The sequence below is a fragment of the Artemia franciscana genome, chromosome 21 (genome assembly GCF_032884065.1).
Source record: "Artemia franciscana chromosome 21, ASM3288406v1, whole genome shotgun sequence".
NCBI classification, from domain to species: domain Eukaryota; kingdom Metazoa; phylum Arthropoda; class Branchiopoda; order Anostraca; family Artemiidae; genus Artemia; species Artemia franciscana.
Genome location: NC_088883.1, coordinates 22,438,242 through 22,465,766, shown reverse-complemented (window position 1 = coordinate 22,465,766; position 27,525 = coordinate 22,438,242). Strand labels below are relative to the sequence as shown.

General features: G+C 33.7%; 2 protein-coding genes across 2 annotated transcripts in view; both read left to right on the top strand.

The window, feature by feature from the left end:
* LOC136040635 (TAR DNA-binding protein 43-like) overlaps positions 1-19,591 on the top strand; it is a 28,145-nt gene extending 8,554 nt beyond the window's left edge. Inside the window, exons 2-4 of the mRNA XM_065724917.1 lie at positions 7,578-7,826; positions 12,394-12,944; positions 19,310-19,591. Coding sequence (XP_065580989.1) covers positions 7,578-7,826; positions 12,394-12,476 — 332 coding nt within the window. The 3' untranslated portion in view covers positions 12,477-12,944; positions 19,310-19,591. The remainder of the gene's footprint in view (positions 1-7,577; positions 7,827-12,393; positions 12,945-19,309) is intronic.
* Positions 19,592-21,779: 2,188 nt separating this feature from the next.
* Positions 21,780-27,525, top strand: part of LOC136040707 (centrosomal protein of 290 kDa-like) — a 229,687-nt gene continuing 223,941 nt past the window's right edge. The window contains exon 1 of the mRNA XM_065725009.1: positions 21,780-21,931. The gene's annotated coding sequence lies outside the window, so the exon portion shown is untranslated. The remainder of the gene's footprint in view (positions 21,932-27,525) is intronic.

Here is a 27,525-nt window from a genome sequence, read left to right as displayed (position 1 = left end):
TTTTTTAGTTTTTTATTGGTTTTTACCTTTATTTTAGCTTATTTTTCAGTTTTTTCCTTTTTTTTAGTTTTTTTTAGTTTTTAGTTTTTTTAGTTTTTTACCTTTTTTTAGTTTTTTTAGTTTTTTTAGTTTTTTAGCTTTTTTATTTTTTTTATTAGTTTTCAGTTTTTTTTGTAGTTTTTGCCTTTTTTTTAGTTTTTTTAGTTTTTTAGCTTTTTTATTAGTTTTTAGTTTTTTTTGTAGTTTTTGCCTTTTTTTAGTTTTTTTAGTTTTTTAGCTTTTTTATTTTTTTTATTAGTTTTTAGTTTTTTTTGTAGTTTTTGCCTTTTTTTAGTTTTTTCAGTTTTGACGTCACCTGATCCAGTTTTTTCAGGTGACGTCACCTGATCCACGATCCACAGATCCACAGACAACTTATTTTTATATATATAGATAGTTTTTTTTTTTTACTTATGTCCTGGTCGTCATTTATACTCCCTGTGTCCCGGTGCTTTGTTGATTGCTAATCGAACATTCCTTTTGTCCTGGTCGCTTTCTCTTTGAGTTTCGTCATTTATTTTTTTCTTTTTTAGTTCTTTTAGTTTTTACCTTTTTTAGTTTTTTTTAGTTTTTTAGATGAAAATTTTTTTTAGTTTTTTCCTTTTTTTCTTTTTAGTTTTTTATTGGTTTTTACCTTTATTTTAGCTTATTTTTCAGTTTTTTCCTTTTTTTTAGTTTTTTTTTATTTTTTATTTTTTTTAGTTTTTTACCTTTTTTTAGTTTTTTTAGTTTTTTTAGTTTTTTAGCTTTTTTACTTTTTTTATTAGTTTTTAGTTTTTTTTGTAGTTTTTGCCTTTTTTTAGTTTTTTCAGTTTTTTTTTAGTTTTTTATTGGTTTTTACCTTTATTTTAGCTTATTTTTCAGTTTTTTCCTTTTTTTTTAGTTTTTTTTAGTTTTTAGTTTTTTTAGTTTTTTTAGTTTTTTAGCTTTTTTATTTTTTTTATTAGTTTTTAGTTTTTTTGTAGTTTTTGCCTTTTTTAGTTTTTTTAGTTTTTTAGCTTTTTTATTAGTTTTTAGTTTTTTTTGTAGTTTTTGCCTTTTTTTAGTTTTTTTAGTTTTTTAGCTTTTTAATTTTTTTTATTAGTTTTTAGTTTTTTTTTGTAGTTTTTGCCTTTTTTTAGTTTTTTCAGTTTTGACGTCACCTGATCCAGTTTTTTCAGGTGACGTCACCTGATCCATCCACAGACAGACAGACAACTTATTTTTATATATATAGATATATACATATATATATACACATATATATATATATATATATATATATATATATACACACATATATATATATATATATAACGAAAAAAGTTATCACCAATGCAACAGCACAAACACATAAAAAAAAGACAGAAGGAGAAAAGGAAGACTGTTTACCTACATTAGTAATTGATATAGATCACTACTTGAATGAGGCCTTTACCCTACTCATCCATACAATCACATAGGTCAAACAGCATAACCATATACAATCAACCATAAAGAATAATCCATGGACAGGTAGTCGTGTCGTAAGTATAAGTCGTCATTTACCAAATATGAAAAATAAAAAAATAAAAAGACATATAAATCAGAGGCAACAACCCAAAACGAGGGGTCATCAGGAGAATACACACTTGCCTATAGGGTTTTAGCACTTTAAATTCCCTACTCAGGTAAGTGGCGAGCCTACCACAAATTCGCTATATATACATATATACACATATACACATATATATATATATATACATATACATATATACATACATATATATTTATATATATATATATATATATATATATATATACATATACATACACACACATATACATATACATCTATACATATAAAAATAAGTTGTCTGTGTGTGTGTGTGTCTGTCAAGTGACGTCATGTTTGTGTGTTGACTGACGTCATGTTTTCGACTTTCGAAATTACAGACCGGGACATCGGGACACAAATGACGACCGGGACACCGGCACATAGGGAATATAAATGACGACCGGGACACTCAAAGAGAAAGCGACCGGGACACAAGGAATGTTCAATTAGCAATCACCATCAACAAAGCACCAGGACACAAATGACGACCGGGACACAGGGAGTATAAATGACGACCAGGACATAAGTAAAAAAAAACTAAAAAAACTAAGAAAAAGGTAAAAACTACAAAAAAACTAAAAAGAAAAAAAAACTAAAAACTAATAAAAAAACTAAAAAAGCTAAAAAATCTAAAAAACTAAAAAAACTAAAAAAAGAAAAAAAAGAAAAAAAAGAAAAAAAAGAAAAAAAGAAAAAAGGAAAAAAATGAAAAAAAGGAAAAAATGAAAAATAAAGGAGAAAAACAAAACTAAAAAAAAATAAAAAAAACTAAAAAGAAAAGAGAAAAAAAAACTGAAAAAACTAAAAAAAAGTAAAAAAAAAAAACTAAAAAGAAAAAAAGGGGAAAAATACAAAAATTTATTTCATCATATACCATTTCAAAAACGAATGTATATACAGACCGGGACACCGGGATACAAATGACGACCGGGACACAGAGAACATAAATGACGACCAGGACACAGGGAATGTTTGATTAGCAATCACCATCAACAAAGCTCAAGGGCAATCATTAGAATCATGAGGTATAACTAAAAAAAACTAAAAAAAAAGGTAATGACGACCGGGACGCAGGGACACAACTACAACGGGGACGCCGGGGGCACAGGTGGGATATATAATTGACGACTGAGACACAGGGATTGTTTGAATAGAAATTACAGACCGGGACACCAGGACACAAATGACGACCTGGACACTGGGACACAGGGAATATAAATGACGACCGGGACACTCAAAGAGGAAATACAGACTGGGACACCAGGACACAAATGACGACCGGGACACAGGGAATATAAATGCTATTTATATGCACAGACAATGGGACAGCAAAGAATGTTGTATATTCGCAGGTTTTACGTAGTTAAAAATATATATTTATATCTATCTCTATTCACAGGTGGGACACAGGGACACTGCTACAATGGCGCGTAACTAATATGGCGCGTAACGACTTACGCGCGCCGGGGGGCTTGGGGGGGCGCGAAGCGCCCCACCAACTAGGTGTTGGGGTGGCGCGAAGCGCCACCCCAACAGCTATCTATCTATATATATATAAATAAGTTGTCTGTGTGTGTGTCTGTTGATCAAGTGACGTCATGTTTCTGTGTGGACTGACGTCATGAAATTAGTTGTCTTCATTTTTGCTTTGACGGTGACGTCATTCAAGATATTTAAGACATATGTTCACGTAGAACAGCAAGAACAGCAAGGAAACAGGCTTGAGGCTAAAGAACGCAAAACCGCGCAGTTAGATGAAGATCCACCTGGACAGCGAGAGTCAAAACATATCAAAACTGAAAATGATAGCGATGATGATTGGGTTTGGGATTTTGACTTGGATAAGGTCATCAATGCCTACCAGATTTTAGTTAAAAAAACAAAGGTTCGGCGATATGTATTTCATAGTGAAGCTGAAAAATAAAGAAGAAAAAGAAAACTGAAAAAAGAAAAAATGTAAAAAACTAAAAAATACTAAAAAGAAAAAACACTCAAAGAGAAATTACAGACCGGGACACAAATGACGACCGGGACAGAGGGAATATAAATAACGACCGGGACACTCAAAGAGAAATTACAGACTGGGATACCGGGACACAAATGACGACCGGGACACAGGGAATATAAATGACGACCAGGACACAGGTATTTAAGAATATCGTTCAAAGACAAATTTTTAATTGTAAGAAGACCGTTGAAAGAGAAATTTCTAATTGTAAAATGACTGAAAAACCTACAATGGCAACGGTACCACCATCGAAGTAGATAACCAGTGGGTTTACGGCCAACCTATCATCTTCAAAGATACCACGATAGGAAGACTCTACACCGTTCACCCCAATCAACATGAATGCTTCTTTCTACGCCTGCTTTTGGTGAATGTACCCGGTCCAACATCCTTTGAGTATTTGAGAACTGTAAACGGTACTATAAATGACACTTACCGTAGTGCATGCCAAGCTCTGAATTTATTGGAGAATGACCAACACTGGGATAACTGCATCAATGACGCGTGCGAAACGTCAACCCCAAGTCAAATTCGTGAACTTGCTCTCCATCAAATCCTACAGAGTTATGGGAAAAATATAAGTCAAAAATGTCCGAAGATATACTCCATCGAAAACAGTTAGAGACGTCAGATATGACTTTTGATTTTACATCAGAAATTTATAACTACACTTTAGTTATTATAGAAGATTTGTGCGTACGTATGGCAAACAAACCTCTTCAGGATTTGGGAATGCCTTCACATAACCGTATCGCTGCTGTTTCGACATGTGTAGAATTGGATCGTGAACAAAGTTACAGTACGAGTGATCTATTGTCGTATATACAAAATAACATTTCCAAGTTAACGTCAGAACAAAAAGACATTTATGATACGATAGACTCAATTTCAGGACGTATACAACTACCTGCTGTTTTCTGTAATTTAGTAACGTCCAAAAATGAATTGATTGAAAAAGTATTTCCGAATATTCTAAAAAATTATAAAAATAATAAATGGCTTAGTGAAAGAGCGATTCTCGCACCCAAAAATATAGACGTCCACGAAATCAACAATATTTTTTTGACCAAGATTCGAGACCAGGCAGTCCTTTGCAAGTCAGTCGACAAAGTTTTGGAACCAAATGAAGCGGTTAATTCTGAATTTTTAAATTCCATAGATCTTTCAGGGTTTCCACCACACGTGCTACAACTAAAAATAGGCGTACCAATAATACTTTTAAGAAATATCAACCCACCAAAGCTTTGCAATGGCACGCGACTTGCCGTAAAAAAAAAACAATGGAAAACCTAATAGAGGCCACAATCTTGACAGGGCCTTTTGAGGGTGAGGCTGTTCTTATTCCTCGCATTCCCATGATTCCAACGGATCTGCCTTTTCAATTTAAAAGATTGCAATTCCCAATTCGATTAGCATTTGCAATCACCATTAACAAAGCTCAAGGTCAATCATTAGAAAAATGTGGTATAGATCTTAATACTGGACATGGTTTTTCCCATGGACAATTGTACGTTGCATGTTCGAGGGTCGGTAAACCTGACAATCTATTTATATGCAGCGACAATTGGACAGCGAAGAATGTTGTATATTCGCAAGTTTTACGCAGTTAATTTGTATTGTATCTATCTATCTATCTATCTATATAAAAACGAGTTGTGTGTATGCATGTTTGTTTGTTTGTAAAAAGAGCGTTTGCATATGACGTCATTATTAGTGCATACGGCTTTGTATATGCACAGACAATGGGAAAGCCAAGAATGTTGTATATTCGCAATTTTTACGTAGTTTAACTCCTGCAGACGAAATGAATGCTTGCCTGAAAAATTCTAATTTATGGGCACACGTAAAAATATTAAAATTAACTACAAATATGCGTGTCCGATTGCAAAACGATGACTCTGGTCAAACATTTTCAGGTCAATTGCTGGCAATTGGAAACGGAAAGCTCCCAGTAATGGGAAAGCCAAAAATGTTGTATATTCGCAATTTTTACGTAGTTTGAAACACATATATAAATCTATCTATATTCACAGGTGGGACACAGGGACACAACTACAATGGCGCGTAACGACTTACGCGCGCGGGGGGGCTTGGGGGGGCGCGAAGCGCCCCACCAACTAGGTGTTGGGGTGGCGCGAAGCGCCACCCCAACAGCTAGTATATATATAAAAATAAGTTGTCTGTCTGTGTGTCTGTCAGGTGACGTCATGTTTCTGTGTCGACTGACGTCATGAAGTTAGTTGTCGTCATTTTTGTTATGACGGTGACGTCATTAATGGTATTTAAGACATGCGTTCACGGAAAAATGTTTAATTGTAAAATGACTGAAGAATCTACAATGGCAACAGCCGAGGAAGCTGCTCAAAGAGTCTATGCCAAAAAACTTGCTACTGATAGAGAAAGTAAGAAAAGAAAGCGTGCCAAGGAATCACAAGAACAGCAAGAAAACAGGCTTGCAGCTGATAGAGAAAGTAAGAAAAGAAAGCGTGCCGAGGAATCACAAGAACAGCAAGAAAACAGGTTTGCGGCTAAAGAACGCAAAACCGCGCAGTTAGATGAAAATCCACCTGGAAAGCGAGAGTCAAAACATATCAAAACTGAAAATGATAGCGATGATGATTGGGTTTGGGATTTTGACTTGGATAAGGTCATCAATGCCTACCAGATTTAAGTTAAAAAACAAAGGTTCGGCGATATGTACTTCATAGTGACGCTGAAAAATAAAGAAGAAAAAAAACTGAAAAAAATTAAAAAACTAAAAAAAAAAACTAAAAAGAAAAAACACTCAAAGATAAATTACAGACCAGGACACAAATGACGACCGACACAGAGGGAATATAAATGACGACCGGGAACCTCAAAGAAAAATTACAGACTGGGACACCCGGACACAAATCACGACCGGGAATATAAATGACGACCGGGACGCAGGGACACAACTACAACGGGGACACCGGGGGCACAGGCGGGATATATAATTGACGACTGAGACACAGGGATTGTTTGAATAGAGATTACAGACCGGGACACAAATGACGACCGGGACACTGGGACACAGGGAATATAAATGACGACCGGGACACTCAAAGAGAAATTACAAACTGGGACACCAGAACACAAATGACGACCGGGACACAGGGAATATAAATGCTATTTATATGCACAGACAATGGGACAGCGAAGAATGTTGTATATTCGCATGTTTTACGTAGTTCAAAATATATATTTATATCTATCTCTATTCACAGGTGGGACACAGGGACACAGCTACAATGGCGCGTAACTAATATGGTGCGTAACGACTTACGCGCGCGGGGGGGCTTGGGGGGGCGCGAAGCGCCCCACCAACTAGATGTTGGGGTGGCGCGAAGCGCCACCCCAACAGCTAGTATATATATATATATATATATATATATATATATATATATATATATATATATATATATATATATATTATGTGTTGTGTGAACATCTACCTAGGAGGATAATACTTTGTCCTAACCTGTCTTTTATTATCCCAATAGGCAGACAAGTAATGTCTCTGAGCCATTTGGTGATAATAACCAACTAGCTAGATAATTATTTCTCTTATATGTTTCATGAACATCCAAATAGGCAGATAATGCTTTATGTTAGTCCTTCTGACATATACCCAACTAGGTAGGTAATGCTTTGCCTTAGACCTTCTGATATATATTCAACTAGGGAAAAAAGTAAACTCTCAACACAATCAGATGACAATATCCAACTTGCCAGATAATTAATTCTCTTAGGGAAAGCATTGATAGCTATCTTCCCAGGTGGCAACTCATGTTTTAAAAGAATTTATATACTGCCTAGCCAGATATAGGCTATTTCGCTAAGTTGCCTGAATAAAGTTTCTAGCCAGCTACTTGGATATTATCACCATTTAGTCTTTGGAATTCATTGTTTATCCAGTTGAATATATTTCAGAAGGGACAAAATCTACGAAAGACCCTACACGTGATGAACTTAGAGAGTATTTTTCAAAATTTGGTGAAGTGACTGATGTGTTTATTCCACAAGCATTTGCTTCCGTGACTTTTGCTGACCCAGAAGTAGCAAAATCTTTGTGTGGCAAAGATTATATAATCAAAGGAGTATCAGTTCATGTTTCAACGGCCAGCTCAAAGACAGATCTACAGTCAAAAGGAGGAATTCAAGGACTAGGAACTCCAGCTGGTATGAGTTTTCGATTATTTGCTTTCTCTCTTTTTCTTGGATCGTTAATGTCTCCATTGTACAATCCAATACGTTTAAAGCTAATTGTAGCGTCATTGGGTTTAAGAGCAACAATGCTCCTTTGTTGTTTTACTTTTTTCTATTGATGGGAGGTCTGTAGATGTATCAGATTAACAATGCTTCTTGACTACTAAGTTCCTTATATCTGCCGTGAGGTTTGTACAGTCGGTTATGGTTTGTTCTGACGAAATAGAGTCCATCCAGAAAAAAGAGGCAAGACTGATTGGAGGGCAACTAGCCACAAGGCCCTATTTTCCCCAAACGTATCTGATTAAAATTTTGAAATTCCCATTTTTTTCAAAAAAGTTGAAAGATCAAAAACAAAACTTAGGGGTCGACACCCCTCCTCCTCCCTCCCCCGAGCCTGGCCAAACCTGGGGGAAGTGTTCTAAGTTATGCCCCGGGGCAGGTAAGGTTTTATTGTAAAGAATGGTCGTATAAACATCAGAGGTGGCTAATTTGATTGGAAATTGGCAGTTCTAGATACCCTCTAGATGCCTATCTTTTTCTTCAATCCACTACGTTTAAAGCTAATTGTAGCGTCATTGGGTTTAAGAGCAACAATGCTCCTTTGTTGTTTTACTTTTTTCTATTGATGGGAGGTCTGTAGATGTATCAGATTAACAATGCTTCTTGACTACTAAGTTCCTTATATCTGCCGTGAGGTTTGTACAGTCTGTAACTTGGTGACGTTTAAAGCTATTTGTAGGGTCATTGGGTTTAAGAGCAACAATGCTCCTTTGTGCTTCCTATTTCCGCCTTTTGGGGATCTGAACCTAATAACATCTTGTATGAGTAGGGAAAGAGGATGGATCCTAAATACTCTTAATCGGGACATCAAGGTAAACTTGGTCGGAAGTAAAAGTAAGGATCTTAGTTCTTTTTTTAGAATCCCTGCCTATTTTGATCTTAAGGGGGGGGGGGGTTTGCCTAAGATATATTTCCATGACATCTACCTGAACAGGATCTGCCCCGATTATATCTGCCCCGAATCTGATCGGAAGTTAAAGGAAGTGTCCTAGCTGTATTTTAGGGAGTTCATACCCAATCTGCCGTATATGGAGAAGGATTTTCTAAGTTCTTGGAAAGTACTGAAAGTACTGCGAACCGGTAAGAAAGTACTGCGTACCGGTTTAAAATCTCTAAAAGTTTTTTTTTGTGTTTGTTTATCTCAGCTCTTAATTTTCATAAGAAAAGATTAAGATATGGGTGGGTTGCCCCTCGAGATTGGTCCTAAGTATTCCTTTCTAAGAAAAAACGAGGCCGCACAAATTTATATTGCACATGGCCCCAAAAAATCAAGCGCCGCCACTGTAGGGGCTCTTGTCGGCTACTTGAACTATCTATTTATAATTTTTTCTAAGAAGACGATGGTGAATTAAAAAAAAAAAAAAAAAAAAAAAAAAATCGAAAAGGAAGTAGAAATAAAATCTTGGGATAATTCAAACTCGAACGACCAGAAATTCCTAATAAAGAAAAGATGAAAGGCAAAACCAACACAAATTAAGGTAAATGATCCTATCAAGCACAGAGATAATCAATACTGATATAGATAAGTAAATATATTTCAAAACGAGTAAAGTTTTAAATGAATATTCAGGTCAGATTTAAAACAAAGAGAAATTACTACAAACACTCGTGAAAAAAATTGAAGGCTTATGTCTCTTTACTATTTTGCAATGCTAGAGCATTTCTTCTCAAACGTGCATCCAATAACGGGTATATACGAAGCATACGAATTAAATTGAACATTCGGGGAAAATTGGCACAGTTAGTCAGGGTTTGGGTTAAAAAGTACCCCCAGGCGTACATGTATTGGCCACTATATGAATCTAAAGAAGGTTAATTACTAAAGTTTCTCAATTTCTCTGCCTTCGTCAAATATAATATTTAATATAATATAATATTTCATTAATATAATATAATATAATATTTAAGGTGTTAATGTCAAGAACGGTTTAATACCATTCCTTTTACGAATTTCTTTCGACGGATTTAAACCCAACTATTCATTTATGCTGCTTTATTGTGAACTGCCGTTACAAAATCTTTGCATTATGACTGAGTCGATTTATTTTTAGGATTTCAAAACCCACTAATTGCCAATAATTATGTTATTTTAAATTTATATTTCTATTCACTAAGGTCAAAGCCCGCTGATCTGAGCTCAGCTACTGAGTGGTCTATCTCAGTTTGAGATTTAACGCCATCTTGTGTTAATCTATTGAATTTCTATAGTATTTCATTTTTTCTATTTTCGAACATTGGCTGTTGGACGACTTTCATAAAAGGACAGAAAAACTAGTGTATGCTCTTTCATAAGGATCAGTTAAAGGCCGTTTTACCCCTCCCTTATCACAAAATCTGAGTCCCTCCACCTCTATGAAAACTGCTCCTGAAAGGTTCAGCTCAATCCATTAGCCGTCAAATAAGACAGGGTAGACTTACCGTAACTAGAACCTCTAACTTATTTACTACAAACAATACCGTATCCAGAGGGGAGTGGGGTAGGGGTTTTGAAACCCGCCGTGCTCTGAAATGTTTGTCCGACTTGTAAAAACGTAACAATAATGCATATAAACAAATTTTGATGTGTTTTCATAAGTTTTTTTGTTGACTCTCCCTTCCCTCCTGAAAAATTAACCCTCCCTGAAAAGAAAATCCTGAATAAGGCCCTGACTACAAGAAAGAGTTCTTTCATTTAATCGAACTCTATATCCATCTGTATGTCTAATGTAGTCTAATTTCTATTTTTCCATAAAAATGTAAAATAAAAATAAAAATGTAAAAATTTTACATAAATATATCTAAAGGAGAATACTGGTGATAGTGATCACGCTGAACCTATCGGTACGTGGATCCATCCTGAGGACGTTTAACACACTCTCAATAATGGGTTAAGTTACTTGGTGATGCCGTGACGCCAAATGGGATTTTCATGCGAGGACAACTGCAAAATTGTCCTCACTGGCAGAAACCTCACTGCACAACTTGGCAGAGATGATTGGCTTACCATTGCTTCAAAAGTCAGCCAGGCAACTTTTTTTCTTTATTATGAATCACGGTTGGGAAATCAATGAGATAACGAACCTACGAAAAGGCTACTACACCGGACAACCGATTCATCGACAGCCCATCAAGCAGAATTTTGTCAAAACAGATACATCGTAAATGAATTATATGTCATCAAAAAAATAATGGAGTGATACACGGAATTTGGCAAAAAACTATGCCAAGAAATATGCCAGGATTCACGCGTCTGATTGTACACTCACTGACTTTATAGCTGTTATTATTGATGCATATGACTTTAGAGAAGTTTCAGCCGTAAATTAGAAGAAGCGTCCTTTCTTATACGAACTTTTCAGAATTTGGATATTCATATTCCTCACTTTATTTCTTACTATTTTCTTCCTAATAATAAAGTTGTATTAAATAATAGCCCACTTTAGCATCATTATGTCACATCATTGTGTCACAATACCATCATAAAGCAATAGCCCATTTTGTCACTGACAAACTTGAAAACGATGGCCGTTAAGCTTTGAGACCACAAAAATGTGATCCTCAATCAATTGCATAATAAGTAGACGTACTTATTTCTATATATTCGTCTGTCGGGTATTTATTTATCATGTTTTCGTCAAACAAGTCTTTGAGGGGTATCTGAGTTTGACAAAGAAATTTACCAACTTTTCACCAAATCTAGCAAGACTTTTGACCTTATCTGGTGAGGTGGTCTCTGATATGTCCTATCTCAGTACAGAACTTTCTGTGATACTATTGAATTTATAAAGAATAAAACTTGTGAAGTTACAGAAATTTTAAGGGAATTGTAAAACACAAATACGGTTGACAATAATTTTTCGTATATACAAGTTCACGTGTTAAATTTTTGTATTTCAATTTTTTTTACCTTATGCTTACAATGAAACCAAGTTGAAATGAAATTTGAAACTACTTCTGGTTTCTGTTGCTTAAACTTTACTATTAGTATTCTGAAGTCAAACTTATTATTCTCGGAATTCCCAAACTAAGTTCAACTCGCACATTGGCTGAGACATCTCAGCTGTTTATAAAGATGTTTTAAGTGAATTCCTTTCACTGTCAAGATTGAATTAAGTCCATTTGGATATGTTTTGTTTATTGTTCTCAGTTATTTTATAAAGTGATTTCGTATCGTGTCACGAGTCGGCATGAATTAAATCGAGTTTCAAATTAAAATGGAATAGTAGTGGGCATCAAGTCATGGCTAATTGTAGAAAAAGTCAAGATAGATACTCCAGTTGAGTGAGAAGCAAACTTATCCCAGTTGAGTGAGAAAAAAATTATTAGGATTGTATAAAAATGATGTTAGTTCATTCTCATTCTCAATGAAAAAAAATATATTATAAGAAATATATATGAAATAATTAAAATGGAAAAATAAATTTTGAAAGAAGTCTTTTAATTATGTTTTATTTTATGCTAGGTTTTTATTTGTTGTCACGTTTATTTTTATTCTTAGGAGCATCCAAACTGCAAAGGAAAAAATCAAGCGAGCTGTTCTACAATTCACACCTGAGAGTTGGACATACGTACGATGGCTAGACCCGAAGTGTACATACATGAGATTCTTGGCTATTTGCCAATTGACCTTCTTTTTTCAGATATCAGAATTGAACACATTCTTCCTCAAGCATATATTTGAACTACCCCCCGGACATCCACTAAACGTAATACGGCTTGGGTTAATTGGTTTGTTTGTAGCGCCATCTATGCGTCAATATTATTCCTATGTAACTGATACTCTCTGCAAACGTTATGGAACACAGTGTTGGATTTATAGTGCCATAATGTGTGTTGAAACAATTATTTGTTTGAAATTTGGTTGGAAAATTTTCACACAGACTCAGATTAGATGAATTGTGTTTTGGCTGCTTGTGCAGATGGCGCTGTCTACTTTGTGTGTTTACGGATGCGTTAGGTGGCACAGCAAAAAGCATAAAAATTTGAAAATGTCTTCATCTGGCAATCCTGTTTTTACAAATGGGAGTATTCTTAATAACAAGTCACTTAGTAAGTTTTTCTTTCTATTAAGTGTTTGAGTAGGGGTTATTACCTAGTTTTCATGGAAGGGGTGAATCATTCGGAACAATCCCAAAGGAACGAAGAAAATAACTTGAAAGTGCTTAAAGAAAGGTAAGGTTTTAGTGATGGAGAGCTAGAAAGGTACAGAAGAGTTAAAGAATTAAAAAGATTAAAAAAGTAAGGTTTTAAAATGTCTAGGCTAAAGGAAGTGTTAAAAAGGTAAAGAAGAGTTAAAGAATTAAAAAGGTGAAAAGGGTAAGGCTTTAAAATGCCTAGGCTAAAGGAAGAGTTAAAAAGGTAAAGGTCTTATTTTATGCTAGGTTTTTATCACTAAAACTTTACCTTTCATTAATTACTTTCAAGCTATTGTCTTCGCTCCTTTGTGATTGTTCCAAAGGTAAAGAAAAATTTGCTAAAAGAATTTTAGATTCCTGGGTTTGAATGGGCGCCATTTTCTAGTGATGTGCCTTTATGTACGACACTTTCGGGCTCTCTTGTGATTGGGTTGTACTGATTACAAAATCTTTCTAATGAATTTTCAGTTATTGTGAAGGTGTTTTTATTATTAATTTCTGGTTTTTATTAGACAAAACTAATACAAATACCAACAAGACGTTGCCAAAGCCTAACCAGTGATTGAACCTGAGACCTTCATTTTTCCAGTTTGATAGCCTTTCTCAAAGAGTAACTACTCCTGTATATTTAAATCTGTGTTTTAGTTAGTATATAATGAACCAAGATAACTTCTTACAAATTTGTTTAATTATTATTAATATTATACTTCTATGTAAATAGGGATTATTGTGTATATTTTCTATTGATGTGCCTTTATGCCCTGGGAATACGACACTTTCAGACACTGTTGCGATAAATCTTTCTAATGAATTTTCAGTTATTGTGAAGGTGGAAGTTTTTTTTTCAGGGGAGAGGCTAATTATTTTACACATAAAATGATGAAAATTATAAAGGGAATATAATTATAATTATAAAGTATGATAAATTGTAAGTATAAGTTTATTATAAAGTATAATAAATTATATATAATAAGTTATAAATTATATTTATTATAAAAGTAAAGTAAATTATAATAAATTATAAAGGGCTTCAGGTGAATTGTATGCCAAATTGATATATTACTGCTTCCACTCACAGCTCATTTAGTATTAATTCTGCAGCATATTATAGTTTAGTGCGTAGGCACGTAATGCAAAGCAATAGGTCATAATTGAGGCTAGGTAAATATGGAAAAGAGTCAAAATTGCTTGACTATGCCTATTTTTGTGGGTGAAATATTCGGTCATTGGCCGATGACTGTATATGTCTATCTAAACTTGTCACTGATAAGAAACAACAAATTTTAAATCCGAGAAATAGGAATTGATGCTTGTCAACTGTTGACAAGCTTATGTTGTTGACAAGCTAATGCTTGTCAACATCTGTTCGAAAATTATGCTAGTTTGTTAGTTTCTTTGTGTCATCTCTAATTGGGGTGGGTTTTTTTTCTCTTGTAGTAGTGATAGTAGTAGTAGTAGTAGAAATAAAGGTGTCAGGACGAAACACTAAGAAGTTCATCACCAAATAGAAAACAATTCCATAAATTTGAGCAATAGAAAATGCACGAGGGCATATTAAGATTCCGTTTTATTTCTTATTTATGATGGTTTAAATTAAAATTGATTCAGTAAGGCAGAAAATGGCGTGTGTTTTCTGTTATGCATAGGTATAGTACAGACTTGGCCTTATATATCATGTCTAATTGGGGCGAGCTTCGCTTATCATCTCTTTTTAGTGAAGGATTTCAAGACGAAACACTACATTAAGTAGATGAAATTAAATTAATAAATTTAGATAATATAAAAAAGCTTTAGTATATAATTTTAAATAAGTATTCCTTTCTGTTAATTAACGTGATATTCGGATTTAACCGGATTTGGTAAGTCTGAGAAAGAGGTGCGATTCTCCTTGTTAAGTCAATCGCAAATTCTGTCGGTCTGTTGGTCCCGGTTTTGCTACTTTAGGCACTTTCTGGTAAGCTAGGACGATGAAATTTGGCAGGCGTATCAGGGACCAGACCAGATTAAATTAGAAATATTCATTCTTCCGGATTGACCATCTGGGGGGGGGGGAGTGGAGGGCCGGTTAATTCGGAAAAAATAGAACAAAGGAAGTATTTTTAAGTTATGAACGGTTGATCAGATCTTAATGAAATTTGGTGTGTGGACAGATATCGTGTCTCAGAGCTGTTATATTAAATCACAACTGGATCTGGTGATATTGGGGTGAAGTTGGGAGGGGGAAACCTAAAATCCTGGAAAACACTTAAAGTGGAGGGATCGGGATGAAACTTGGTGGGAAAAATAAGCACAAGTTTTAGATACATGATTGACATAACCGAAATGGATCCGATATCTTTGGGGTAGTTGGGGGGGGGGTTAATTCTAAGAAATGTGGTGTTTTTAACTTACGAATGGGTGATCGGATCTTAATGAAATTTGATATTTAGAAGGATATTGTGTCTCAAAGCTCTCGTTTTAAATCCCGACCGGTTCTGGTGACATTGGGGGGAGTTTGGGGGGAGGGAGCCTAAAATCATGGAAAATGCTTAGATTGGAGGGATCGGGATGAAACTTGGTAGGAAACATAAGAAGAAGTCTTAGATCCGTGATTGACATAATTGGAACGGATCCGTTCTATTGGGGGGGGGGGGGTAATTCTGAAAAATTAGAAAAAATGACGTATTTTTAGCTTACGAAGGAGTGATCGGATCTTCATGAAACTTCATGTTTAGAAGGACCTCGTAACTCAGATCTCTTAGTTTGAATCTCAACCGGATTCAGCGTCATTAGGGGGCAGTTGGGGGGGGGGGGGGTACCGGAAATCTTAGAAAATACTTAAAGCGGAGAGATCAGGATGAAACTGGATGGGAAGAATAAAACCTGTCTAAGATACGTTACTGTCATTACCTGACCGGATCTGTTCTCTTTGGTGGAGTTGGGGGGCGGGTGACGGGTAATTTGGAAGAATGAGATATTTGTAACTTACGAAAGGGTGACCAGATCTTAATGAAATTTGATATTTAGAAGGATCTTGTGGTTTAAAGTTCTAATTTTAAATTCTGACCAAATCCTGTGACATTGGGGGGAGTTGGAGGGGGAAACCGGAATTCTTGGAAAACCTGAAAATTAGGTTATTTTTATTTTACGAATAGATCATCGGATCTTAATGAAATTTGATATTTAGAAGGATCTTGTGGTTTAAAGTTCTAATTTTAAATTCTGACCGGATCCTGTGACATTAGGGGGAGTTGGAGGGGGAAACCGGAATTCTTGGAAAACGTGAAAATTAGGGTATTTTTATCTTACGAATAGGTCATCGGATCTTAATGAAATTTGATATTTAGAATGAATCCATGTCTCAGAGCTCTTATTTCGAATCCCAACTTAGGCTTTCATGTGTCATCTCTAATTGGGTTCTTTTTTTCATCTGTTTTCGGAAAGGGTACCAAGACGAAGAACTAAAAAACACAACACCAAATAGAGAAAACCAAATAAGTAAATTTGAATAATAGAAAAAACGCAAGGACATAATTCTAGATAATCATCGTTTTTTTTCGTTTGTGGTAATTGCTCAAATTTAGCTTGATGTGGTAAGTCTGAAAATGAGGTGTCTTTTTCAGTTTCATGTCTTAGTACGGCGCAACTTGTTTTTTTTTTTATTATACAAACTATTATAAAAAGTAAAATTGAGTTTTTATTTCACAACAATATAAATGAAAATGTTTGCCTTAGCTTGGTGCAGTAAAACTTGCACCATTCTTAGACTCTAAGCTTCAGTTTACTTTGCTTTTGTTAGCTTCGTATGTTTGTAAATGTGTTTGGTTGTCAATATTTAGTTATTTAAAGATCTAATGAGATAAGTTTCTCAATGGCATGTAATTTGATGGTTCAATTTACGCTTTAATGCGCGTAAATGTTAAAAGAAACTAAAAATTGGAAGTCGTACAAATAACAGTTCAAACAGGAATAAATCCCTTTATTAGACTGTGAAAATTCTGGATATTTCGGTCACTTATACGACCTTTCATTTACTATGTGACGGTCGCTATGTATGTGATCGAAATATCCCAAATTTTTATCATTGTTTTTCATTTTCTAATAAAGGGATTTATCCCTATTTGAACTGTATCTGTACGTCATAGAAAGGCAGCATAGTCTTCGAAAATACCTAAATTGGAAGTCTACTTCGATTAGATGTGACGTTGTAAGACTGGCATCAGTGTTGGACTCGGAAAATCCGTTTATGCCGAATTGAATGCTATTGAAATATAAGGGCTGTATTAGCTGTATAAGGTTTAATCTACTCACTAAGAAACAAAGCCCGAAACAGCGTTATTTAGTGTTAGTTGTGTTCCAAGGTGTATGGTTAGAATACCTGCAATTGTAGAAATGTAAATGTTATGCCAAATAGAAGAAAGATTTAAAAAAGAGTTCTGCGTGAAAAAAAAGTTAAATACTAAAATATTGTTGTGCGATAACAAGACAAGACAAAAAACGTAATTTCAATTTTGATTCAAGGTATCAATATAATTTAATTCTTCAGTTTTAGAATCAAGGCATCACCTATTAGAAACATAAGCTTAAAAATTAAGGCTATGGCTCAAGCCGATTTTCTGAGACAGTTTCATAGCCAAAACAAAATTGTGTTCCATAATCACTTTTTTGAGATTTTGACTAATAAATTCGTGTTCTGTTCTGAATTTTCTGAGCAAGCTGAGCAAGCGAAATATCGTTGAAAGTTTCAAGTATCAGAAAAGGCCAATTTACGATGCAATTTTACTAATACCAAAATTTAGCTAGCGCTAATTTGAGCCAATCAGATTTTTTGTGAGTTTTCTGATGGGCTGAAAAATTCCGATTGACTCAAATTAACGCTAGCTAAGTCTTGGTTTCAGTAAAATCTCGTCGTGAATGGGCCTATAATAAACTCCTGGGGTAAACTCAGAAGAGAGCGACATATTTCATATTTCTTGTTTGTAAACAAATTTCTTTGCTTATTTAGGCCCAGTATTTTCCCAGTGTTTTGTTTTTGTTGCCCAGTATTTTGTCCATAATTTTATTGCCCTTTGTTTTGCAGAGAAAGAATCTAGATAACTAGATGATCCTATTCGAATAGAATATCTAAAAAACGCATCAAAAATGTAGCTAATCAAAAACATACCCGAGTATAGCAAATCTGATTTGTTTACTAGTAAAATTTCTGACAAAAACGCACAAGTGTGTAGTAGCTTAGGTCAAAATCCGTTGAGTAGTAATGCTAGGTCTGGTTTGCATGTTTTCTTGGCAAATATTGAACAATTCACATAAACGACCTATGAATAAAATCAAATTACCATTTGATGCCTTTTTTATCCTCTTTTCGAAAATAAATGTTGTTTTTGGCACAAATTAAAATTTAAGCCCTTTAAGGGCCCTCAAAGATGATGCCTTTTTTGTTTTTTTTTAGATACGGCTTATATACTTGTTAGTGTTCGTCTTGTTAAAACCGGTTTACCAATAAATTGAATTGACAGTAACGAAATCAATAATCACTAAACGCATGGGAAATATATAATATGGACTATATATTTGGGTAAGGTTGGGCTAGATTAAGTCAGGCTTAGGTTAAAATTGAATTTGCGCCAAAAACGATTTTAAATTTGGAAATGGCATAAAAAAAAGGCATCGAGTGGTACATACACTTTATTCATAAGTCATTTCTGAGAATTATTGAATATTTTACCATTTTTTTTGCACGGAGGCCTTCTCAGCATTTGCATGAACTCAATGGCTCATTGAAAAAAAAAACAAAAAACAATAAAATAAAATCGAAACCTGGAAAAAGATGTTGATTCATATAGGCTACCATATCCATAAAGGCAGAATTTAGAATTTTTTCTGAAAATATGAATTCTCTTGAACATTTTGTATTAGTAATTTAGGTATAAACTTTGAGAATTACAAAAAAGCCGATTTATAATGTATCAAGTTAATCATCAGCAAAGCTTATAAGTGATAAATGACAAAACTGGTGAACTTTCGGTAGGTATCTAAAGTCAAAAATAAAATTGCTTTGAATGGTTTATACCAATCAAAGTCATGAAAATATCATTAACAAGACATAACTGAAAAACATTTTTTATTTTTTAATTTTAAATGTAAGAAATACTTGTATATATTGTGCAAAATCTTTCTAAATCCTCTTATTTTATCCCATTATTTAATAATATAGAGATATCAGTTACATAATCATGACCTACAGAATACTTCAGGAAATAATGTTTTTTCTTGTCCTGAAGAATTATTCCTTATTTTCAGACGGTAAGACTATCCGTCAAAGAACTGTTACCTCTAATCGGACGGTTTTCAAAAATTGAAGAGTAGAAGCAATGGTATGGATCTTCGTTCATGGCCAATCAGTATGACCTCGTTCAGCCAAATTAATGGTCTTGCCCCCTGTTCAAGTCTAGTCGAAGTTTTTAGCTAATTTGTCTGACTCAATGGTTAGTTTTCTAGTGGAAGTAGTGGTTCATTGAGTCAAATTTCTAGAGTTTTTTTTTTACTGAAGTTATGCTTGATTAAATTGTGTTATAGCTTTGAGAGGTTATTTCTTGTTATTGTGACGCCGAGCAGCATACCATGGACATCGAAATAAAAACCTTTTTCTTCCATCTGGAACCGCATTTTGCCAATGTTGCCGCATTGAATACTACTGCTAACAACTCACTGCAGCATCAAGTCACCTGAGGCCAACACAGCTACCCACACTCCTCCGTTCCAATCTATTTAAGGCCTACCTCTTTACACCCTCCAAAAAATTTCCATTTTCCTTATATGTTTCCTTATGATTTCCTCTCACACTATTTGGGGACGACCTTCTTTTTTTCGGTCCTAGACGGCTGGCCGACAAGGACAGTCTTTGGCAATTTGTCATCCTTCATCCGCAGAACGTGTTGTCTCATTATACCCCTACAAAGCGTTGTCTAAACAACGAATTAGGAGAAACAACAACCTCAAAAGCTATATTGAACTCGGTGATAGAAAAGCTGAATGATACAATTCGGATTCTACAGAAGAAAATATGTGAGTTTTCAGATATTACTAGAGTTATCAGATTTGTAAATAGAGCAGACACTAAACTAGGCATCCAACTGTTTCAATATCCGGGTTGCAGCGGTAGCTTGCAATCTAATAGGAGAGCAAAAAAACAAAAGTATAACTCCTAAGACATAATAAAAAACAAAAGCACAACTCCTAAAACATGAAACATAACTCCCAAAACTAGAGTCTGATAAAATAGTAAACCATTAGAACCGCCTTGTCCAACACAACTATATAGGAAACCAACTGTCTCTTGGCTTGAATAACAAGGAAAGTATGTTGGTTTGACCAAGAAAAGTCGCTGCGCAACGATATTCTAAATCGACGGCATCTTTTTTTTCCGTTTTGTTTTTCGCCTTAGGTAGCTCGGCACTGGAAAATAGAGAACTGTTTAATGGCTCATTTGAAAGGAAATTAACTTATTTAAAAACTTTTCATAATTAACAAAAGTAATTTTAAAAACAAAATCATTTGTTTTTAGGAAAAACTACGTTTTCCTATAGTTGTGTAGTAGAAAAGTTTCTAATTTGCCTCCTGGAACCAATCTTTTTTTGGCTCGACTCCTAAAGTGCTTATCTCTATAACCTTGTGATTTATTTCTGTAGAGAGAAAAAAAATTGTTCTCAGTTTAGGATCGCTAAAGTTATTATGTAAACTGCAAAGCGACTATAATTTTCCTATATAATGGTTTCAAACAATTCGGCTCAAAAATCTACTTCGTTTTTTGATTTAATTCTAATTTTTGGAGTTATGGACCTATTTCATTTTTTGCTCGTAAGAGACCAACTTCAGAGACTGAGGCATCAAACCAAATAGGTGCCATGGTTTGCTCTTTAATAGGTTTCATCCATCTCTACAGCAATAATTACCTTAAATCGCATTGTCCAGCGAAATAAGGATTAAATCCTTTAGAATCGCTGGTTAGTGATGATGATGGTGGGACGTCTCAGTGGCATCCCACTCAGTTCGCCACGGCTTTGATGACCATTCTCCATCAACGGCTCTTTTAAAAGCAGCAGTATTGGGGGTAGTGACTGCTTTTTCGGTGAGAGAATTCCACAAACTCACTATTCTGTAAGTGAAGAAGTTACTGCGTAGTCTAGTGGTAGCTCTCTTCTGATATAGTTTCCGACTATGCCCCCTAGTTCTGGCAGACTGGTCAAGTTGAAATAGCCAAACATCTTGGGGAAAACGGATCTCACCGACGGGACAGTCGTTTTCACCAAACGACATATTTTTTTTTGGTAAGTTCAGTAAATTTATGACAAAATCCATGAAAAATGGGCAAAATCTTGGGGCTTTGTGCAACAGCTTTGTGATTCAAAATTCTTTTTTACTCGTTGGCAGAATTAATGAAAGCGAGGCGATGGGCTTTTCGTCACAATCTCCCCAAATATGTAACGGCTCTTCACAAAAACATATCCTGACATAACTTCACGGCTTACGTTCTAGTAAATAAAAAAAAAAAAACTGTACCAAAATGTTGCACCAATGAAAAGTCAAGTTTAAGTTCAGAAGCTTTCCCCATGGCATAGTATACGTAAGTAAAATATATTTTACAATTTTTAAGTTTTTTTTATTTGCTAAAATATTTGAATAAATATTATTGGCCCCATCTATGAAATGAGAACGTGTGCTTGATTCATCTCAAATATTTCAGCTAGGAATTTCTCCTGTGTTTAAAATAGAACGTTCCCGTTCCCATCCTTTCTCGAGACGAACACGGACTCTGGTTCGAATCTATGTCTAATCAAGAAAATGTTAGTTTCGGTCTGTCTATAGTGTGTAACATTTTTCATACGGATTACCGTCTAGGTTTTTTCCGACTTTACGAAAATGGTAAGGAAATTTCGACAAAACAGCCTTTTGATTTTACATATTCATGACGTCTTAACTTTATTGTCTAAAATAGAAAATAGAATTTATTGTATCAGTTAAATCATAAAATTATAAATAATTTTGAATCATTTTATTTTTCTTCATGCTTTCAAATTCATGATAGGGCAAAATTAGAAATTTTTCCGTTTTGTAAAAACTTGTCAAATATATTTGCTGAATAATTACACCCAGTTTTACTAGGAATAAAATAAAGTTTTAAAAGCAATTTTTCTTCAAATGAAACTAAACAATGACATTAACATTTAAAAGTACGTTGAACAACATTGGGCTGCCCCTCCACAACCTTATCCACTTTGTGGTTCTACTAGGGCTTTAATAAAAGTGATTATGAATTGAGTAAATATAGTCAGTTGGCAAATGCAAACGCTTTATTTATTGATTACCTTCCAAAATCTTGAACTGAAAATTGGATTGTTTAAAGAAAACGCGCATGAATATGCCCAGCTATTCTATATTTTGTTTTTGAAAACATACAAGATATTCCGATTATTTTATATTCTATGAATATTTTATATTTATAAATTATTATATTTATTAATATTTCATATATAGAATATTTTAAATACTTTATATTTATATTTCATGCACATGTGATAAAAGAGCACACAAAGTAGACGAGAAAAATGGTATGTGAAGTAGAATGGTAGAAGTAACATTTAAAAGTGACTAGATTCACTTTTTTTTTCCTTGAAGCATTTGAGAACAGAGGGATATTTCAATACAAATATTGATTAACTACACTTAAACTAACTACAAATACCTTAACAACAAATAAGCGGGGAGGGGTGCACCCCCTGACCTAGTGGTGGATTTGTGTTTGGGTCCGCTTACTCTGGCTTGGGTTTGAAAGCAAGTTTTGTTTTTGTAATTGGTTTTTAATGGTTTAGTTTTCAACAAGCTTTTAATTATTAAGACTGTTTTGAAACAAGGTTTTAGTTACTTTGTGCGGTCTCTGTTAGATTTTACTAATGACGCATACTGCTAAAAAGTATTTAATTAAATTTAGGTTTATCAAGGGAATCTGTCCGTTTTACCAGAAAAGCCAACTGGGAGGCGAAAATCTTCATTTCGTAATAACAAAGAGGGGAAATTTAAAATCCTTACTTCTTTAGGCTGTCAAAATGATATTTCAGAATTTTACTGTCTTAACGGGGCTGAAAAGCAAAATGTTTAATTGTTTTTTAATTAAAATATTTTTAAATAAAATGAATAATAAATAAAAATGAAATAATACATAAAATAATATGTAAATATATAATATATAAAATATATTAAATATATAAAAATAATATATTTTGTATAATATATAAAACAATAAATAAAATAAATAAAAATAATTTTTTAATAAAAATATATAATCCTTAAAAATTTTGTTTTCGAGTTTTGCTATGGCACTGAGGCAAAGAAACTTAGATCATTACTTTTTTGAGCTGTCTCTTTTGGTTTTTTGGGTTTGCATTTTTTGCGAAGCAGGGTGGTTTTTACAACATTGTTGTTCTTAAGGGATTTGTGTAATAAACGTAAATGTATGAGAAGTGCAAACATTATTAACTTAAGTTTTGGGGAGCAAATGGTGGCCACTTTAATTGGTGGCCAATGGTGGCCATTTTACTGCCTATTTTCATCTAATTTAAGTTCTAGATTATTTGACAAATCACCTCTGTTCATCCTAAAACATTAAAATAAAGGCCATACTCTTTAAACTTTAATAAAAGTTTGTAGAAGTAAATACTTAAAACTAAGTATATGAGACAAAATACTCCTTTAAAGGTTGGAGTAATCATTTAAGAAGAGTAGATTTTCGAAAAACTGTTTATAAAAGAAGGCAAATAATTATTTGTTTGCTTTATCTAGCTGGTATAGATGGGTCTCTGAATTCTCAGTTTGAATCAGTGGAACAGTCTTACTTTTTTTTAAAGGTTTAAAAATAAAAATAAATAAAAAAAAGGGGAAATTCGAACAACTTGAGTTAACCACGGAAACAGAATAAAACTGCAACATTACTTCAGAATTTCTCACCTTCTCAATACCAACCAGTCACATAATATAGCTATGTTCTTGTACAGGGGTTGCATATATTGGTCCATAAAATTGTCTACTACATATAAAACTACCACATATACCACTGAAGATTCTTATACTTATTTTGATACATGCCATCCAATCATATTTCCACAATTAGTTGTTCATAAATCAACATTTTTACAGGAAAATTCTCTTACTTAATGCTAAACTTGAGTCAAATTTCATTTGAAATTTGTGTCATCTAAAACGTATTCGTATAAATTATTACCAGTACTGAATTTCTTTTATATCTACCTCGTTCTTACCGGAATACAAAACTGGTTAAAAAGTATTGTGCGACAGATATTACTGGTGCTTTCGAAAAATTATCTGCCAATCTAGCTATTGAAGCGATTTCTAGGCTAGGATGTTTTCATCGCCTTATCCGTCTTTTTTCTGTATGTGATTAAATTTGTTTCTTGTATTACTTTTGCTCTTTTTCTTTTGTATTTTACTACACTTAACCTCTGTTTTTGTAAAGTGGGTGATAAATAAATTATTATTATTATTTTTTTTTGTGCTCAACAGACATGTCAAGATTTAAGCGTTTGAATTTAATATCTGAAAATACCGAGATTAAAAAAAGATTAATTAGAAATCTCCACAGCTTGAAACTCTGAGAATATGATCACCAATCTATACCTATCAAAAACAAAGATAACAAACACATAATTATTTGTTTTTCAAGGAGTATTTCAACTCATACACCTAGTTTAAAGAACATACCTTTATTAGAATAAATTTATTAATTAGAATTAATTAAAATTAATTTATTATAGAAGAATCTTTATTAGAATCCATATTTTTCTGACGATTTTGGGCTTTATTCGAATATTTTAGGTTGAATAAAAGATGAAATTCCAGCGAAGAGCTCTAAACTGACAGGACTCTAGACTGACAGGACTGGCCATTACAAATATTCACTGAAATATTGAAGTAGACATCGATTGTGCAATAAATAGATATGGCGGGAGTGGAAATAGAGAAATAGAATTGTTCTTATAAAAATTGTAAATTCTGTAATTTAAGCGAAACATGTTGAACTTTAAAAAGCGGAAAGATACGCTACGTTATGAAAAGTAAAATTTTGATTAGTAGATTTTTGATTGTTTTATCAAAATTGATACCGTTTATAAAAACGCTATTTTTAAAAAGAAACAGTGATTGGTTAATGCTTTACTGCCTGTACTTAAAACTCTCGTTTCAAATTTCTTCTATGCATTTCTATTTCTTCGCTCTGTTTTTCTTGTTACACCCCTAAAAGAACTAGTATTTAATGTTTAATATATCTTCTACTAATATACAAGTTTTGTCTTTATCCTCATTTCACACTCTTCATTACTATCATAGTTACTAAGCGATGCCACAAAGTTAGGCAACATGCTAAATGGTTTGACCTATACAAATTGTCACAAAAAGTGCATGAATCCAAAAAATGGTTCGAGACCTATCCTTTTTTTTTTTTTTTTTTTTTCAATAAAAAGCTTAATTCACTTGCTATATTGGTCAGAAGTGCAAAGGCAAAAAAATATGCAGAAACTATTAAATATCTTTTTTTTTATAGATGGTGAACAGCTTTTTATTTTTTTTTTTTATGGCAGGGCAGTTTTTATAATTTACTATGTTTTGTATCAATATTTTTGTACTATTTTAATTTCAACAGATTTACTAGAACTTAAGCCCTCACCTGACACCAGATTTTAGATTAAATTTACGACGATTTCCACTACCTACCTACAACACATAATCATCGAGGTTCCCTTTTAATTCCGGGCATTTCTTAGTTCGCAAAGTTTATCGAAGCAACCTATTATGCCCCCCCCCTCTAAAGAAAATCCTGGATCCACCCCTGTACTGTAGTGCTGAAGGTCTCTCCTCTGGAGATGGTGGACTGAAGTTTGAATCGCTCTCCAGTAACAGTAAACAGAGGTACAACAGATGACTGATTCATTTTAGGACGACAGGCTCCCTACTTGTCCCAGAAAAAAAAAAGAAAAAAAAAGAAAGACAGCCTCTGAAAGGTAAATTCGATCAATGGGTCTAGAGGATGTTTATTATATATTTTTTTTAATTTTGTTACTTTCATGCTTCAGCCTACCTTAGTCTACATTCAAAATATTTTCATTTAATTAATCTTTCATATCATCAATAATAATCTTGGAACACATTTACAAGTCGAAATAAATTTAAACTAAACAACTTAAAATTTAGTTAAACATATACATTAGAAACAAAGTGTGGTTAAAACTCTTCTTATACTTGTCTGTTTCATGGTGGTGAGGAAATCGAATCTAACACGATGTAATCCGAACCGTTGTGCTGAACTGAAATATGATCAATTTGCAAACATTTGTGACAGAACAACCTGACTGTCTTTGATGGAAAAAAAAATTCAGAAGAGAACTTGTCAATCAGTTTATTCTGGATAAACCAAACTGATGTCTAAAGCTAGTACGTGGACATTCTAATTAAAGACAAAACAAACATGTTTCTATCAGACTTTGTATTTTTTTAAATAATGTTTCTCGTTTAATTTAAGATATACATGGTATCTGGCACGTACGCAGGAGGGGGGCCTTCGGGCCCGCCCCCCCAAAAATAATTGTGAAATGTTTAATTTCCCCATGGTTTCTTCCGATTTCTGGCAAAAGCAGGACATTTATTAAGAATTTAGATACATGTGTGAAGCCTTTTTGGGGGGATTTTACAGCATGCAATTATCCGGTCAAGTCACTGCCCAATTATTAACCCATTTTCTGTCTAACTTTTTACCCTCTTTGAAGTAATTAGCAATTGTACTGTTATTTTTTTGTAAAGAGAGTTTGCTTTCCACAGCAAAATAGAATTATCCTTGATATTAGGGTGTTTATCCCCCCTTTTCAGGATAAAGTACAGCTTTTAATGGATCAATTTTGGAAACTATCATTTTTCATTAAAATCTACGTTTTTGCAATAGAAGAACTACCCCCCACAGCATACATATTGCACTGTTAACCCTAAAATTTTCCTTGCAGTGAGATATAATAGATTTACCACTATTTCTAAATCGCCCTGAACATAATCTGAGCCTAAAACGTACTTTTGAGGCTTCAGTCTTCTTCCCCCCATCTGCTACAATACTACAGATTAAATTTAATCTGTATTTTTCGATATACGTGTTTTTTGCATTACTAAATAAAAAATGCTACTTTATATCTGCTCTTTCGAAGGTTTTGGACCCCCTAAAAAAATTCCTGTGTACGTGCCTGTCCGGTGTCAATAAGTTAGAATCACAAAATTATCTTATAAACTTTGTTTCTAACTCTCATATCTGAGATAATTACAGGAAGGGGTTGTGTTATTTTTCGACAATTACAGGAATGATGCTTATTCTTCGAGTCTTATTTATCTGGATCTTATTCCCACAAGTCTTGTTTCTTCGAAAGTTTAAATTTTAATTCTTAATTTAAATTTATTAAGAGGTTAATGGA